Genomic DNA, 19251 nt, shown 5'->3' on the forward strand with positions numbered 1-19251 from the left:
CAGGAGGCCCAAAGGAGGCACAAACTCTGGCATGTCCCAGAAATGCCGGATCCTGCCATGAAGCCACTGGGAATCAATTCCCGACTGGCCCTGAGGCAGGCTGAACATTCATATGCCCCAATCATGGACCGTGACATTGAAGGGAGTGGAGCTGAGGGGAGGGATTTTCCATATCAGGAATTTCCTCAACCTCAGCCTCCTTACTACACAGCAACCTAGAAGCCAGGATGAACTCAGTATACAGGTCTGCGAAAGGGCGGAACTGGGGCCCACTGGGGTCTCCAGGCCAGAATCCTACTCTGAAAGACCACAAAAAATCTTAATTTGCCTATTCAGAATGGCTGTCTTATTAAGCACTCGAGGGGAGGGCCGGTCAATGATCCCCTAGTTGGCCATTTCCCACCTTCCTTTCCTGCAACACCTGCCCAAGATACACCCACATTAGCCAAAGTCTTGCAAATAAGTTGACCCTGCCTTGACCCCAGATACTATGGCGCCCACTCCACCGCATTTACACCAGCAGAGTGCGACCGAGGATCTTCAAGACCAATGACTCATGTCATACCTTTGTTTTCTCAATAGTAAAACTGGATAAGAAGAAAGAATTCAGGAGGTGTCAATCAGAATTTGAACATCTTTTCTGGATGAAAGCATCATTAGCATTAAGGCATTGTACGAAAGCATAAAATGAGAAAAAGAATTTGGCCATCAGACTGCACTTCATCCAAACTCCATCCTTGTACAATCTGTCCTACCCCAAACTCAATCCCACCCATTTACTCTTCTGAGCAAAAGATCTGCATAAATACTCCCTGATCCCCAAAAGTTTGCAAGCAAAAGCTCCATGATAGTCACCAATCCATATAATCGCCATTATTCTACTCTGGCCTTCTCCCTGCACAGGCAAACCCTACCCCTTCCCAGCAGTAAAGGACCATTAGGTCCTGAGGGGTATTGATCAGCTCAGTCCGCACCCACCTCTATAACCACCAGTCCCATTATCTACCAAATATTTATCCAGCTCCTTTTTAAAGGATTTGATCATCAGCCTCAACATTTGCTGTGAGTCTATAATGTTTTGTCCCATTAAATAAGGCAAACAAATCTTGATTCTGAAATCCAGACTTAGATTTGGAGAGAGACAGATCAATGACTATAAATCATACAATGTTATCTTTAATATTAAGATTCTCACTGTTCTTTTAACTTGAAAAGCAATTATGTAAAAAGAATGTTCTTTCCTTATGCGCCCTCCCCTGACTGATAACCTGCAACATTCACCATTTCCTCCCCATTTGAGAAGGCAGAACAGTGCAGCTCAAAGAGATCGCCAAAGATTGTTTTTTGCTCAGCCCACTACTAAACATTCTTGAACACAACAGGAAGGGGCCCCACCCCTTGTAGTTAACCCCTCGAGACTTGTGCAGCTTTCCCTCCAGAGGATTAAAGTTACCAGCAATATACAAAAGAAAAGTTGAGGAAGTTGACTGAAAGAGGACAGGATATAAACAAGCCTGCAAGCTTGGTAGATAGAAAGAACATTGCACCCCTGGTAAGTACGCAGCAGGAAGAGGAAAGCAGCTGGCGCTGAGATGTCTTAAAATTGTTTTGCTTTTTACTGTTTATTATAAATTCTTTAGAGGCCTCAGTTCCCATCATGATGTGTGCGTTTCTTTCATTTCTGGTGTAATTCTGCTCATAAAAATGGAACTAGTTAAATTAATTTTGTAGGATACTTACTCCTATTCTAAATATGGAACATCACACTATAACATTAAAAATACTGCTTCGAGAAATTGGGGGTGATTTTAAACCCCAAGAGTGGGCGGGTTGGGGCCGGGTGGAAGTTGAAAATAGTTGTTTTCTTGGGTCACAACTGCAACATTTTCGGACTTTGCATTCCCAGTGGGAAGCCTGTACTATTCCACGTCGACGTTAAACCCGGAAATAAAGCTGGGTTGCGGTCGCGACCCAAAAAAACAACTATTTTCAACTCCCACCCACCCCCAGCCCACCCGTTCTTAGGGATTAATATCACCCCCATTGTTTTCCTCTTCTCTCTTACTTTCCAAAGTGAATTGGATATATCCTTGAAAAGGAAAAATTTGCAGGGCCATGGGGAAAGAGCTGGAGAGTGGGACTAATTAAATAGCGCTTTCAAAGAGCCAGCACAGGCACAATGGGCTGAATGGGCTCCTTCTGTGCTGTATTAGTCAATGACTCTATGGGCTCTATTTTAGCACCCGCTATCGGGTGCGCTCCTAGCGGGGGGGCTCCGAAAATCGAGGAATCCCGGCGCGGGTCGGGAGCCCGGCTCCAACCCACCCACTTCCGGGTTCCCCACAGACGCGCTGACGTGCGCGCGCAGCCCCCGCATGTGGGACTCCCGCAGGCAATTATAGCCGGCGGGGTGCCACTTAACAGTATTTACTTAGGTATTTCAGGTCATTAACAGACCTGATTAAGGGAATATGTCAGGAGGGGTGGGATTTTAGAGACAACTGGGACTGTTTCCCACACTGGGGGAAACATTCCCAGTTGAAATGGATATGTTGCAGCTGTCAGCCTGTGGCAGCTGCAAAGGTCCATTTGACAGGTTGTGGGGGGGGGAGACCCTCACTCATTGCAGGAGGCCACTCTGTCACTTGGGACAAAGTTTGGCCTCCACCACCCTCCTCCTGACAAGAAAATTCACCAACTTGCACACTTACCCTGGGGTCCAGACACATGTACCTACCTTGCGGACCCCCTCAGATATACATCTTCCGGATGGGGGCCGCTGTAGCTATAGTCATGACCTCCTCGGAGGGCGAACAGCATCACCAGCCTCGCCATCCACGCCGTCCACCTCTGACACGTGGAGCTCCACAACAGAGTGCTGTGACACATCCACCTGCACAGCAGGAGGGAGGGCAACTACAGAGAGAGATGCGTCGCAGAGGGCACTACCCTCGCCACAGGGTCCACAGACCAAGGCTCAGTTTCCTGGACCTCTCTGAGCAGCAGTGCACACGGAGGCTTAGAGTCACTCGACATGTAGTCGTGGACATCTGCATCCTCCTTCATGCCGAGCTGCTCCCGGTTGGCCCGAGCACCATCTTCTTACCTGTCGCTGTCAAAGTCACCACTGCCCTCAACAACTTCTCCTCCACATCTTTCCAGGGTGCCACTGGGGACAGCACCGACGTCTCTCAGTCGTCTGCACAAAAGAGCCCTGCAAATACACCTGCACCCACTCTGCAGTGACACAATGGGTGGCATCAGTTGTGGGTCTTCGTTGTGATCCTCAGGAAAGGGCATTATTGCACAAACCAGACAAGATTCGCAAAGACGAAAGTAGTGGTGCCAATATAATATGTAATGTGAGTTGATCAGAAATTAAATATCAGTAAAAACCATGACAAACCCTCAAACACCCTTGTGCATCCCCTTCATGCTCACGACATGTTTGCCTTACGCTTCCTACTGCACATATGTGATGCATGCCCTGTGGCTGCAGCACAGGTAGTGGCAGGTTGGGTGAGGCTGACCGTGAAAGAGATGCATCAGAGGGTGAGTATGAGATAGAGCCATGAGATTGTATGAAGATTGGGTTGAGTGGTAGTGGCGGGATGAGTACTGGCGAGGTGAGTAAGTGCAGGTAAGATGAGGATGAGCTTTGAGTGGGTATGAGGGGTGATGTGACAGAGTAGTGTTGACAGTGCAGAAGGAGATGTGGGGTGGGGGTGGTGATGTGGCAGATGAAGTGTAGGGGAATTAGTAAGTGTACTCACTTTGGCTGACCTACTTAGGTCATTGCAGCGCCTCCTGCACTGTATGCAGGTGCGCGATATGTTGGTGGTGCTGGTGACCTCCTCTGCCACCTCGAGCCAGGCCTTCCTGGTGGCAGAGGCAGGCCGCTTTCTCCCGCCCGCCGGGGGGAAGATCTTTGTCCTCCCCCTCCTCCTCACCCCATCTAATGATACCTGGAGTGAGGCATCATTAAACTGGGAGCAGCCTTCCCCCTGGGCTACTCCATGCTGTAATTTTTCCTATGTCTTGCAGCATCTGTCAGTGGAGGACTGCCCCTTTAAATAGAGCTCTTCCAGCTGACAGACCTTACTGCGCATGCGCAGTCCGCCCGACTGGAACCCGGAAGACCAGGTAAGTGGATCCAATTAGACTGTGATCGCGCGGGCGGCAGACTGATTTCGCCGTGCGCGTTACCCCCGCGCCCAATAGCCCCCCCGCCGCGAACCCGCAGCCCTGGTAACATCGAGCCCAATGATTCATTTCCTCATATGTATGCAGAACTTCAGTATGGATCGAAATGACAGAGCAGATTATTCAGGCTTGGACTGGTAAATGGCAAGTAACATTCACCATGCAAGTGCCAGGCAATGACCATCTCCAATAAGAGAGAGTGTAACCACCTCCCCTTGACATTCAACGGCATTACCATCGCCGAATCCCCCACCATCAACATTTTGGGGGTCACCATTGACCAGAAACTCAACTGGACCAGCCACATAAATTCCTTGGCGACTAGAGCAGGTCAGAGTCTGGGTATTCTGCAGCGCGTACCTCCAGACTCCCCAAAGCCTCTCCACTACCGACAAGGCACAAGTCAGGATTGTGATGAAATACTCTCCGCTTGTCTGGATGGATGCAACTGCAACAAAACTCAAGAAGCTCGACACTATCTAGGACAAAGCAGTCTGCTTGCTTAGTAGACCATCCACCACCTTAAATATTCACTCTCTCCACCATAGATGCAGTGTGTACAGTCTACAGGATGCATTGCAGCAACTCGCCAAGGCTTCTCCAACAGCACCTCCCAAACTTGCGACTTCCACCACCTAGAAGGACAAGGGCAGCAGGTGCATAGGAACACCATCACCTACACGTTCCCCTCCAAGTCACACACCATTGCACGACTGGCTTGGATATCTATTGCCATTCCTTCATTGTCACCAGGTCAAAATCCTGAAACGCTCCATCTAACAGCACATAGGAATCGGATTGGGTGAGGAAAATATATCTGAATCTCCAGGGTCTGTAATAAAATTACCTCGGTTTCCACCTGTGAAACTTTTGAAAATATGTAGATCATATGGGCTGCAGCAGTTCAAGAAGGCGGCCCACCACCACCTTCTCAAGGGCAACTAGGGATGGGCAATAAATGCTAGCCTTGCCAGCGACATTCATTTTCCGAAAATTAATTTTACAAAAAGTTGGGTTCCATGGCATTTTCTCATTGTTCCTTTTGTGATCCATTCAAACTCCAACTGTAGTGTTGGTGCAAATTGGATTGGCCTAATAATAGAACTGCAGTTACAGTGTAACTGAAGCTTGAATCCAAAGTTAGTGACCTGACACTGGGATGAACCGGAGTGAGAATCCATGGAGGAGGGAGTCTGACTGCTTGCCTTTGTAATGAGTTCGAACTTTGACACCTGATTTACTCTCCACATGTTTATCATTGGTAGGAAGCTGAAACTGCTTTGCATCAAGACTAAACTTACAGTGTGAATACACTGTTAGTTCCTATACTTGGGAGTGGATGCTGAAAGGAGAAGCATTTCAAACAAGAGGAAAACATGCAAGATTGTTCGAGAGTCTGGCCACACAGGACTGCATGCATGCTAAACAGCATGCTATAGACAGAGCTAAGCGATTCCACAACCAACGGATCAGATCAAAACTCTGCATCCTGCCACATCCAGTCATGAATGGTGGTGGATAATTAAACAACTAACGGGAGGAGGAGGCTCCGTGAACATCCCCATCCTCAATGATGGCAGAGCCCAGCACATGAGTGCAAAAGACAAGACTGAAGCGTTTGCAACCATTTTCAGCCAGAAGTGCTGAGTGGATGATCCATCTCAGCCTCCTCCCGAGATCCCCACCATCACAGAAGCCAGTCTTCAGCCAATTCGATTCACTCCACATGATATCAAGAATCGGCTGAATGCACTGGATCCAGCAAAGGCTATGGGCCCCGACAACATCCCGGCTGTAGTGCTGAAGACTTGTGCTCCAGAACTAGCCGTGCCTCTAGCCAAACTGTTCCAGTACAGCTACTGGCATCTACCCGACAATGTGGAAAATTGCCCAGGCATGTCCTGTCCACAAAAAGCAGGACAAATCCAATCCAGCCAATTACCACCCCATCAGTCTACTCTCAATCATCAGCAAAGTGATGGAAGGTGTCATCGACAGTGCTATCAAGCGGCACTTACTCACCAATAACCTGCTCACCGATGCTCAGTTTGGGTTCAGCCAGGACTACTCGGCTCCAGACCTCATTACAGCCTTGGTCCAAACATGGACAAAAGAGCTGAATTCCAGAGGTGAGGTGAGAGTGACTGCCCTTGACATCAAGGCAGCATTTGACCGAGTGTGGCATCAAGGAGCCCTAGTAAAATTGAAGTCAATGGGAATCAGGGGGAAAACTCTCCAGTGGCTGGAGTCATACCTAGCTCAAAGGAAGAAGGTAGTGATTGTTGGAGGCCAATCATCTCAGCCCCAGGACATTGCTGCAGGAGTTTCTCAGGGCAGTGTCCGAGGCCCAACCATCTTCAGCTGCTTCATCAATGACCTTCCCTCCATCATAAGGTCAGAAATGGGGATATTTGTTGATGATTGCAGTGTTCAGTTCCATTTGCAATCCCTCAGATAATGAAGCAGTCTGTGCCCGCATGCAGCAAAATCTGGACAACATCCAAGTATGGGCTGATTAGTGGCAAGTAACATTCATGCCAGACAAGTGCCAGGCAATCACCATCTCCAACAACAGAGAATCTAACCACCTCCCCTTGACATTCAACAGCATTACCATCATTGAATCCCACACCATCAACATCCTGGGGGTCACCATTGACCAGAAACCTAACTGGATCAGCCACATAAATACTGTGGCTACAAGAGCAGGTCAGAGGCTGGGTATTCTGCAGTGAGTGACTCACCTTCTGATTCTCCAAAGTCAACAGTCAGGTAGCTCGACACCATCCAGGACAAAGCAGCCCACGTGATTGGCACCCCATCCACCACCTTAAACATTCACTCCCTCCAGCACCGGCACACCGTGGCTGCAGTATGTACCATCTACATGATGCACTGCAGCGATTTGCCAAGACTTCTTCAACAGCACCTCCCAAACCCATAACCTCTAGAAGGACAAGGGCAGCAGGCACATGGGAACACCACCACCTGCACGTTCCCCTCCAAGTCACACACCATCCTGACTTGGAAATATATCGCCGTTCCTTCATCGTCGTTGGGTCAAAATCCTGGAACTCCCTTCCTAACAGCACTGTGGGAGAACCTTCACCACACGGACTGCAGCGGTTCAAAAAGGTGGCTCACCACCACCTTCTCAAGGGCAATTAGGGATGGGCAATAAATGCTGGCTTTGCCAGCAATGCCCACATCCCAAGATTGAATAAAAAGAAAAATTACTTTCTAAAGTGCCAAAATCCATGTCTGGACAGAGTTATGGAGAAGACAAACCATTGCCTTAATTATGATGCAATGCACAATCAGCATTTACCAAATGTTCTTGGATGTGACATTAAAATGATACCAGAGTCTCTGCTCCATGCAATATTTTTATACCGTAGAAATTGAGGACACAGCTGGGTAATGATGTGCAAAATCACTGTATTGTATACAGCATTTGAATTATTAAATAGTGCAAGGTCAAGGATGCTCATTGTTGCTATAAAAATGCTTCTAACAGCATTTGGAGACGACTGAATTGGATTTTGCTTGAGTGCTTTCACATAATAGAATAGTCATAACCTTGGCAAAAGAATAACATCTAACCTCAATTGTCAATGGTCATATTTTGTCCCTTGACTGTTTCAGAGTTGATGAGATTTGTGCAGGGAAATATTGGAGATAGTTTTTAGGCCTATTGTAGCACCAGTTTTCTGATGTACCATTAAACATTCATTATGATGTATTGCCCTGGGTGGGACTGAGCATGCCATCTAGGGAAGCCCTGAGTTCAATCACTAGTCAATGTTGCGTTCCCTAATCTCAGCTGGTATTGCCATTTTAATTGACTCGGCAGGAGAATAAAATTACCAGTGATATGCCATCCAGCGATAGTGTGGATGTGTGGAAATCAGGTGAAGACCAAATCAGGCTGTTATAACACTTGCCACAGTGCCTGCTGACACTCGGGCTAAAAAATCTGGGAGCCCTGCTCCACTGCCAAAAGGTGCAGGACATCCAGCTGTGGATGCTGACCCTGCCCCAAGTTGAAGAGTGAAGATCATTCGCGTGTTTGGGGTGGATACGTCAGTGGTGCCCACTCTGACAGAGGCCCAGGATGCCAAAGTGGATCCATGCCAATTGAACACACCAGAGCTGCTCTGGGAAGGGCCTGACATTAGAGCAGCCGAAACATTCTTCAGCTCCCAAAGGAGCAATTGTGCCATTCTGAAAAGTAATTGATTCCTTTAAGCATTTTAAAGAAAGAACTTGTATTTATATAGCCCCTTTCATCACCTCAGGACATCCCAAAGCGCTTTACAGCAAATGAAAGATTTTTTGAAGTGTAGTCACTGTTATAATGTAGGGAAACATCGCAGCCAAATTGTGCACAGCAGCGTCCCACAAACAGCAATGATATTTATGACCAGATAATCTGTTTCAGTGATGTTGATTGAGGGATAAATATTGGCCAGGACACCAGGAGAACTTTCCTATTCTTCTTCATATAGTGCCATGAGATCTTTTACAACAACCTGTGAGGGCAGACGGGGCTTCTATTTAACATCTCACCTGAAAGATGGCACCCCTGATAGTGCAGCACTCCTTCAGTACTGCAACCGGAGTGTCAGCAAAGCGTATGTGTTCAAGTCAGACTTGAACCCACAATCTTCTGACAGAGGCGAGAGTGATACCACTGAGCCACAGCTGGCAGTGAGTTTGGGGTGTTTGGAAAGTCCATAATGGAACCGACACCTGCCCTCAGCAGGCGAGGGTTCTGCTGGGCCTTTCAGATGTCAGACTGAGCAGAATTTTTCGGGGAAGCCCAGAAACACACCAAATGTGCCTCCTTGGCATAAAGGGCTCGATTTTAGCGTCGGGTTTCCTGCGGGTTTCCAGCGGGGGGGCCCCGAAAATCCCGATATTTGGTCACGTGACCGGATCGCGCCGCGATCCCGACCACTTCCGGGTTCCCCGATGACGTGCGGGGCTGCGTGCGTGGCCCCCGCTGGTGGGAATCCCGCAGGCAATTAAAGCCAGCGGGGTTCCACTTGAGAGTACTTACCTTGCTTGTTGAGGTCATTTAATGAGCTGAATCAGCTGTCAAAAGAGGAAGTGTGGGATTTTACCTTCATCGCAGACTGTTTCACACACTGGGGGAAACAGTCTCTCTCCAACCAGGCGTGTTGCAGCCAGCAGCCTGTGGCAGGTGACAAGGTGCACTCCACGGGGGAGAGCCCTCACCCACGCAGGAGGCCACCGCGTCACAAAGGGCAACCCCTGCCCCCCACCACCCCCCGCCAAGCCAGAGGACAGACCGACACGAAACCGCAGCCCCAGTCCGAGGAACCACACACCTACCCTGCACAACCCCTCAGACCAACACCTGCCAGATGGGTGGTGCGTGGACACCCTCGGAGGACGAACTGCATGACCAGCCCCAGCAGCCTCGCAGTCCACGCCGTCCGCCGCAGAGACGTGGAGCCCCCCAACACGGTGTTGTTGCACGCCCACCTGCACAGCAGGAGGGAGGGCTACCGCAGAGAGAGACGCATCGCAGAGGGCACTACCCTCGCCACAGGGTCCACAGACCGAGGCGCAGCTCCCCGGACCTCTCCGAGTAGCAGTGCACACGGAGGCGCAGATTCGCTCGACATGTAGTCGTGGAGATCTGCAGGCTCTTTCATGCCGAGCTACTCCTGGCTGGCCCCAGCACCAACTGCCTGCCTGTCGCTGTCAAAGTCACCACTGCCCTCCACAACCTCTCCTCCGCATCCTTCCAGGGTGCAGCCGGCTACACCGCCGATGTCTCTCAGTCGTCTGCGCGGAAGAGCCCTGCAAATACACCTGCACCTACTCTGCAGTAACACGATGGGTGGCATCAGTGGTGGGTCCTCATAGTGATACCCAGGAGCGGGCATTATTGGACACAACGGACAGGATTCGCGGAGACATGGCAGTGGTGGTGCCAATATAATGTGTGATGTTTGTTGCTCTGAAATTCAATATAGGTAACACCCATGGCAAACCCTCAGACACCCTTGTGCACCCCCTTCATGCTGACAACACGTTTGCCTTACGCTGCCTACTGCACCTATGTGATGCATGCCCTGTGGCTGCAGCACAGGTGGTGGCAGGTTGAGTGAGGCTGGCCGTGAGGGAGATGCACGAGAGGGTGAGTATGGGATAGAGCCATGAGATTGTATGAGGATTGGGTTGCGTGTTAGTGGCAGGATGAGTACTGGCGAGGTGAGTAGGTGGAGGTAAGATGAGGATGGGGTTTGAGTGGGTATGAAGGGTGATGTGACAGTAGTGTTGGCGGTGCCGAAGGAGATGTGGGGTGGGGGCAGTGTTGTGGCAGACGGAGTGTCGGGGAAAGACTTCGTGTTCTCACTGTGGCTGACCTACTGCGGTCATTGCAGCGCCTCCTGCACTGTATGCAGGTGGGCGATATGTTGGTTGCGCAGGTGACCCCCTCTGCCACCTTGAGCCAGGCCTTCTTGGTGGCAGAGGCAGGCCGCTTCCTCCTGCCCGCCAGGGGGAAGATCTCTGTCCTCCCCCTCCTCCTCACCCCATCTGATGATACCTGGGGTGAGGCATCATTAAACCTGGGAGCAGCCTTCCCCCTGGGCTGCTCCATGCTGTAATTTGTTCCATTGGTTGCAGCATCTGTTAGTGGAGGACTGCCCCTTTAACTAGAGAGCCTCCAGCTGACAGATCGTACTGCGCATGCGCAGACCGACCGACGCGCAGGCCAGCGCCGCGGACCCCGGAGGAGCAGGTAATTGATTCCTATTAGTGTGTTGCCTGCTACGATCGCGCGGGCAACCCACTAATTTCGCCGAGGGTGTTGACCACGCTCCCGAAACCCAACCCGCCAGAAACCCGCAGGCCTGGTAAAATCGAGCCCAAAGGGCCAGGTGAAAGATCTGCCCTACTCTCCCCCGCCCCCACTGGAATTTCCCAGCCACTTGTCCACAGGCTTTATTCTAGGCAGATTTGGGTTCAACCCAATTTTCTGTCCCCCTCCAGCAGTTACACTGGTGATACAGCCTGGGCCAGGGCAGAATATCGGGCCTTCATGGCTAGGCTCACACATGAAGAATAACCATTTGGGAGAGGTATGGGAAAGCACTCATGCGACTGTGCTGCTGCATGAGTCAGTGGTTTCAGAAAAGGAGAGGAGAAAAAGAACTAAACAGAAACATTTGTTATATCTGGCTTTCACTTCTTCTTTGTGGTCTAGATTTCAAATCAATTTTGCAGAGTCCAAAGAGATTGGAAAATTATGCAGTATCCATGCATTTGAAAGCACAAACAGATCCATCAGGGGAACTCCTGTACTAAAATGTTTCCCCTTTTTGTTTCTTGTTTCAGGGTGTGAAGGAACATAAATGTGGAATCTGTGGACGTGAGTTTACATTGCTGGCAAACATGAAGCGCCATGTCCTTATTCACACCAACATCCGGGCCTACCAGTGCCACCTTTGTTTCAAGAGCTTTGTGCAGAAACAAACATTGAAGGCACATATGATTGTCCACTCTGACATCAAACCTTTCAAATGCAAGGTTCGTATTTATTGGTTGTGCAGGCTAAAAAATAAACTGTTTCCTCCTAATGATGCACTGGCTATAATTGTGAAGTTGCAGTAATTTAATGTGTATGATCCAATTTTCATGTGAGCAGATTTGTCAAGTTACACACAGGCCTCACATTATTAGATTTGATTGCCAGCAATAACTTTGCCAAATATTTTGCACAAAGCCCAACAGCACAAAAATAGAGCTTATAGTGTAATAGGTTAAAGGTGGCCAGTATGATGGGCTGTTATTAGAACCATAGAGTCATAGAATGGTTACAGCACGGAAGGAGGCCATTCGGCCCATCGAGTCTGTGCTAGCACTCTGCAAGAGCAATCCAGCTAGTCCCACTCCCCCGCCCAATCCCCTGTAAATGTTTTCCCTTCAAGTACTTATCCAATTTCCTGTTGAAAGCCACGATTGAATCTGCCTCCAACACCCCCTCTGGCAGTGAATTCCAGATCACAACCACTCGCTGTGTAAAAATTTTTTTTCTCACGTCGCCTTTGGTTCTTTGCCAATCACCTTAAATCTATGTCCTCTGGTTCTTGACCTCTCCGCCAATGGGAACAGTTTCTCTCTATCTACTTTGTTCAGACCCATCATGATTCTGAATACCTCGATCAAATCTCCTCTCAACCTTCTTTGCTCTAAGCTTCTCCAGTCTATGCACATAACTGAAGTCCCTCATCCCTGGAATCATTCTAGTAAATCTCTTCTGTACCCTCTCTAAGGCCTTCACATCCTCCCTAAAGTGCGGTGCCCAGAACTGGACACAATACTCCAGTTGTGGCCGAACCAGTGTTTTATGAAGGGTGCATTGGGGGCGGGAGGGCTCCTAAAATGGCGGAATCCCGGAGCAGGTTCGGAGCCTGTCTCCAACCCGCTCACTTCTGGGTTCCCCAATGACGCTTTCGGGTGCGCGCGCATCTCCCGCATGCGGGACTCCCACCGGCAGTTAAAGCCGGCAGGATGATAATTTACATACTTATATAGCTAGTTGAGGTACTTGACCGACCTCATTGACTGGAGATTTTAGCAGGGGTGCAATTTTGAAGGAACCTCAGCGTGTTTCCTGTGCTGTGGGAAACACTCCCTGTTGGAGCAGATGTGTTTCAGCCAGCAGCCAGTGGGAGATGCAAAGGATTATTTGACAGTTGGGGGAATACCTCATTTATTGCAGCAGGGCACTCTGTCACTTCAGACAAAGTTTTGGCTGCAACACTTTTGTCTTTCCACTCAAAATTATTACTTTATACCCTAAACTCTGCTGTGCAAACACATTTACCTACTTTGCGGACCCCCTCAAACTCACACCGTCAGGATGGGGGGCACCATAACTGCATTCATCACTTCATCCGAGGACGAGCAACATCACCAGCCTCGCCAGGCACGCCGTCCACCTCCGCCACGTGGAGCTCCACAACACAGTGCTGCGCCACAGGCACCTGCACAAAATAGTCGTACAACTACACATACACCCACTGTAGGGTGACCCAATGGGTGGCATCAATTGTGGGTGTTCATGGTGAACCTCATGAGAGGGACTTATTACATAAGCCAGTCAAGAACGGTCAAGGCGTGGCAGTAGTGGTGATAATATAATATTTAATGTGAGTTGAACAAAAATCAAATATAAATAAAAAACATGACAGAGCATCAAACACCCTTGTGCATCCCCTTTGTGCTCACAAAATCTTTGCCTTAGGTTTCCTACTACTGCTACGTGGTGCTTCCCCTGTGGCTGCAGCAGATGTAGTGGCAGGTTGCTCTGTTCATGCCCTGACAGATTAGATGCTTTGGGCCTACGCCCTCTGGGTTATGGTGCCCGTGAGGGCCCCTCCAAAGACTGCTCCACTTGCACCTGTGCAGGGGCAGACTCGACCACCTGGAGAGGAGGCAGCATTGCGGGTACTGGTTGAGAGGGGGACAACGGGTGAGACGTGGGGGCGCTTTGAGTGGCATCCCCACTTCCATGCCCCTTTTCGCCATCATCCCTCTCCTGGGCCAGGCCCACATCACTCCTACCACCCTGCTGGATGACAGTTTGGAGGACATGTGTGAAGCCTTTTAAGGCCAGTGCTAGTGTATCTGCCTGCCTGTTCAAGGCGGCAGAAAGTTGCTCACCCTGAGTCCGAAGGGCCATTGTCGGGGCCTCAATGGACTCATTGGTGAACCGTGCTTGAAGCTCGATGGAGGCTAGCCTTCTCTCCATCGCAGACATTCCCACACTTACCCGTGACACTATCTCAGAGGTGCCCTCACATCCCTGCGACAGTATCTCAGAGATTCCCTCCTGTACCTGTGCCACCATTCCACTCATGCAGGAGTTGGACTCCTCCATCCTCTGCGCGATTGTGGAGAGTGCGCGTGGCACCTGTTCCAGCACCTCGCAAATGTGCTGCTGCCCCTCGATCATTCTCCTTTTAAAGGATGGCCCCCAGGGTTCAGCATCTGTGTCCAGCTGAGCAGAGTCAGGAGAAGAATGCTCCTACCGAGGCGGACTCTCCACAGCTGGCCCTGCCACCAGTGTCTGCTCGTGCTCACATGTGTGTGGTGACTCACCATGTGCAACCCCAACCAACTGAGGACGGGGACCCACCGAGGTGTGTGTATCTGTGCTGGTAGATGGCTGGCTCAGATGTGACGGTGCCCCCTTAGATGCCGGCAGGTCCTCTGAGGAATCGCCCTCCGCCGTCACAGCCGTCGCTGAAGGCCCTGTAAGAGAACAGAAGGCAATATTAAGCATGATGACAGATGTTGAGGTGCTGAAGATGGCAAGGCATGTTAACACCATTTGCTGTTGTGAGTGCTGAATGGTAAAGTTCTGTCACCAGCCATTTGTCGGGTGGCAGTCTCGGCGTCCCCGGCGGACAGGGACTCGAGGGTGCGGCTCAATTCAAGAGCCTCCTGCTCCGCGTCCGTGAGGACGACCTGATGTTGCGGCCCCTCTCCGGTCTTCGCCCTCTCCCATGCATTCTGGGCTCTCTTCTCCTATAAGGGGAGAAAGTAGAGAGGCGTGAGTGAGGGATGGTGACGTGGCCAACCGCTGAATGCATTGGTTTGGGTGAGGCTGACCATGAAAGAGATGCATCAGAGGGTGAGTATGAGACAGAGCCATGAGATTGTATGAGGATTGGGTTGAGTAGTAGTGGTGGGATGAGTACAGGGGAGGTGAGTAAGTGCAGGTAAGTTGAGGATGAGGTTTGAATGGGTGTGAGGAGTGATGTGATAGAGTAGTGTTGGCAGTGCAGAAGGAGTTGTGGGGTGGGGGCGGTGATGTGGAAGACGGAGTGTAGGAGAATGAGTAAGTGTTCTCACTTTGGCTGACCTAGTTAGGTCATTGAAGCGCTTCCTGCACTGTATTCATGTGCGGGAGACGTTGCTGCTGCTGCTGACCTCCTCTGCCACCTCAAGCCACGCCTTCTTGGTGGCAGATATGGGCCACTTCCTCCCGTCTGCCGGGTAGAAGATCTCCCTCCTCCTCCTCACCCCATTCAGTAAGACCTGGAGTGAGGCATCGTTAAACCTGGGGGCAGCCTTTCCCCTGGGCTGCTCCATGGTCCTGTGTCGTTGTTTGCTGCAGGATCAGTCATTGGAGGAGTGCCCCTTTAAATAGGGCTCCTCCAGCTGACAGCCTGTGATGCGGGTGCGCAGTCCGTCCACTGCGCAGGTTTCCGACGGGAAACCCGGAAGCCAAAGTAAGTGGCTTCAATTTACCCGCGATCGGGTGGGGAACGGACGGACTTTACTGGGCGGGTTACCCACACGCCCAGTCACCCACCCCCTCCCCCCACCCCGCCCCGCTGCCAACCCGCCTCCCTGGTAATATCGGGGCTGCCTCTATTTATAAAGCCCAGAATCCCATATGCTTTTTTAACCACTTTCTCAACCTACCCTGCCACCTTCAACGATTTGCGCACATATACCCCCAGACTCTCTGTTCCTGTACCCCTTTTAGAATTGTACCATTTAGTTTATATTGCCTCTCCTCATTCTTCCTACCACACTTCACACTTTTCTGTGTTGAATTTCATCTGCCACGTGTCCGCCCATTCCACCAGCCTGTCTATGTCCTCTTGAAGTCTATCACTATCCTCCTCACAGTTCACTACCCTTCCAAGTTTTGTGTCATCTGCAAATTTTGCAATTGTGCCCTGTATACCCAAGTTCAAGTCATTAATATAGATCAAAAAAAGCAATGGTCCTAGTACCAACCCCTGGGGAACACCACTGTATACCTTCCTCCAGTCTGAAATACAACCATTCACCACTTCTTTCTGTTTCCTGTCACTTAGCCAATTTCGTATCCATGCTTCTGTTGTCTCTTTTATTCCATGGGCTTCAACTTTGATGACAAGCCTCTTATGTAGCACTTTATCAAAGGCCTTTTGGAAGTCCACATACACCACATCAACGACATTGCCCTCATCGACCCTCTCTGTTATCTCATCAAAAAATTCAATCAAGTTGGTTAAACACGATTTGCCTTTAACAAATCTATGCTGGCTTTCCTTAATTAAACCATTCTTGTTCAAGTGACTGTTAATTTTGTCCCTGATTATCGTTTCTAAGTTTCCCCAGCGCCGAGGTTAAACTGACTGGCCTATAGTTGCTGGGTTTATCCTTACACTCTTTTTTGAACAAGGGTGTAACATTTGCAATTCCAGTCCTCTCACACCACTCCAGTATCTAAGGACAATTGGAAAATTATGGCCAGTACCTCTGCAATTTCCACCCTTGCTTCCCTCAGCAACCTAGGAAGCAAGGGTGGAAATTGCAGAGGTACTGGCCATAATTTTCCAATTGTCCTTAGATACTGGAGTGGTGTGAGGGTTCCTGCCTCCAGCTATGAGCTATGAATCAGCTATGAAGAGAGACTGGGAAGATTGGGTTTGTTTTCCTTGGAGCAGAGGAGGCTGAGGGGGGACATGATTGAGGTGTACAAAATTATGAGGGGCACAGATAGGATGGATACTAAGGAGCTTTTTCCCTTCGTTGAGGGTTCTATAACAAGGGGACATAGATTCAAGGTAAAAGGCGGGAGGTTTAGAGGGGATTTGAGAAAGAACTTTTTCACCCAGAGGGTGGTTGGAGTCTGGAACTCACTGCCTGAAAGGGTTGTGGAGGCAGGAACCCTCACAACATTCAAGAAGCATTTGGATGAGCACTTGAAATGCCATAGCATACAAGGCTACGGACCAAATGCTGGAATATGGGATTAGAGTAGACAGGGCTGATGGCCGGCGCGGACACGATGGGCCGAAGGGCCTCTATCCGTGCTGTATAACTCTATGACTCTATGACTCTATGATGCATCCCTCTGGACCGGGTGACTTATCTACTTTAAGTACAGCTAGACTTTCAACTACCTCCTCTTTAACAATTTTTAGCTCATCCAGTATCTCAACTACCTCTTCACTTACTGTGATTACCACACATAGTTAACAAAATATGATCCAAAGTGATTCGCTGCACTAAGCAGAGTCATAAAATTAAACAGTAAAAGATAATTGTGCCAAGAGTGAGGCAAATTATAAAAAACAGCGAGGTAAAGTAGTGTGACCCCCTTTTGAAACATCAATCTGAAGTGTCATGGAGTGGTGTGGTCCAGGTATGATTCCCCACTCTGCTGAATTACTGATTTCAATCTCTTGTTTTAGGGAGGGATCATGTGGATGGAAGGATGATAATCAGAGGGATATGTCAGAATTGGACTGCACCTGTGCATCTCCTAGTAACTGGTTCAGGAGCACAAGGAGAGCCAGAGGCTTGGGAACAAGTCAAATGCCTCAAGTGGTGCAAGGCTTAAGGAGTTGAGAAAGAGGAAACAGGAAAGTTGTGCCCAAAGTTGAATTCAAGTTAGTTGTGGCAATTGAGGGCCCTGATTTTAACTCCAGGCGGGTTCTGGGCAAATGGGTGGCAAGGTGAGTTGGATACTTAACCGCTGCTGCAGAAATTGGACCCAAGCTATTTTAACTCCTGGGCTATTAACATGCCACCAGTCCACTTCCCGCCGGAGTGGGGGGTAAAATAGGATGGGAAGCAGTTGCTCCGGTCTACGGAAAATTGGGCGGCCCATGGCCACCCTCTGGCATTCAGATAAGTATGGAAAAGAGGATTCTGGGAGGGTCTTGTGGAGGGAAGGGGGTAAGTCTGAGGCAGGGGAAGCCTAAACTTCCCTTTGTGGGACCCAGAGGAGCACTCCTGAGGGATCCAGGTGACTCAAGGGTGGGTAAGTCACCTGGTTTCCACTGGGTGGGTAGGATTAAAATTGCCACTGAGGTATTTTAACTTAGAACTAGCAGGGAAGCGCTATATAATGCACGTTATTGCCCTGTTCAACATAATTTAAAGCTCAATAAAAATCCAGCGTCACAATTAAGTGAATATTATATAAGTACGTATGATGATAAAGAAAGTTTACTATACTTAATGTTCAATAACTTCATAATTAGCGTTAATCAAATGTCTTGAATTTGCATGTCTACATAAGTCACTGTGCCGTTTTAAGTTTACATGTGTGCTTTTCAAAATTAACAAGTTAACCTTATGGAAACTCAGGCATCTGAATAACACAAATAAGCACCAACATGTCATTTAGTATCTAAACACATAACAGTTTCTAAATACACTTTCTCAAAGTAGATTTATTTTCTGTATGGGGGAGTTCTGGAAAGATTATCTGGTGACCCGAGCATGCTGATGACATGAAGCATTTAAAATACAGATACAAATCAGAAGTCCAATGGACTTGATGTTCATATGTGCCAAGCTTCTGAGGTCTCAACTCAATAAGATTGTTACTTATTGCAGATAGTTTTTTTTTACATTCATTCAAATCTTTTATAGGACTGCTTTTCACATACTTTTAAAAATTCTGAGCCAGACAAGTTTACATTCCAAACCTTTGCTTCTTGCACTCAAATGGATCACACGGTCCATTAAACTCAAAGTGCCTTTCAACTATATATAAACTAAACAAATCATTATCACAATCTCACCTTGAGAGAAAGATTTTTTAACTGAAAAACAGCTTTATTGAATTATAAACATTTACAATGGATTACAAAAAAGGCAGTAACTGTGTAAAACAACAATAGGTGCCCTGAGGGTATTATAGCAGCCTATGATATAAAATGGAGAGTCCAAGTAAAATCACAAGGCAAGCATTACAGTTCTAATTACTCAGTAAAGAAAGAACTGCCAGAACAAGTTGGGAATTTATTAATGATCAACCAACTACCAACTACCCAATGTGGCACCTTTACACAAGCAGAGAACTGACCAGCGCCCAACTGATGGGGTGAAACCAAGCTGTGCAATATTAACATATAAGTCCATTAAACCATTCATGTCGGTATGCTAATATATCACAGGTCATTTTCATTCCAAAACAGGCCTGACAAAATAATATGCGTGTTACAGTCCCAGCATACAAAGAATTGGATTTAAAGGAACATTTAGGCC

At 48.8% G+C, this 19251-nt stretch overlaps 1 protein-coding gene across 2 annotated transcripts in view; it reads left to right on the plus strand.

Annotated features, from left to right (window-relative positions):
- znf366 (zinc finger protein 366) overlaps positions 1 to 19251 on the plus strand; it is a 46458-nt gene that overhangs the window by 14597 nt on the left and 12610 nt on the right. For both annotated transcript variants that reach the window (XM_067982739.1, XM_067982740.1), the window contains exon 3: positions 11578 to 11769. In XM_067982739.1, the coding sequence (XP_067838840.1) occupies positions 11578 to 11769 (192 nt within the window). The remainder of the gene's footprint in view (positions 1 to 11577; positions 11770 to 19251) is intronic.

Source organism: Heptranchias perlo, chromosome 4 (assembly GCF_035084215.1).
Source record: "Heptranchias perlo isolate sHepPer1 chromosome 4, sHepPer1.hap1, whole genome shotgun sequence".
Taxonomy (NCBI): Eukaryota; Metazoa; Chordata; class Chondrichthyes; order Hexanchiformes; family Hexanchidae; genus Heptranchias; species Heptranchias perlo.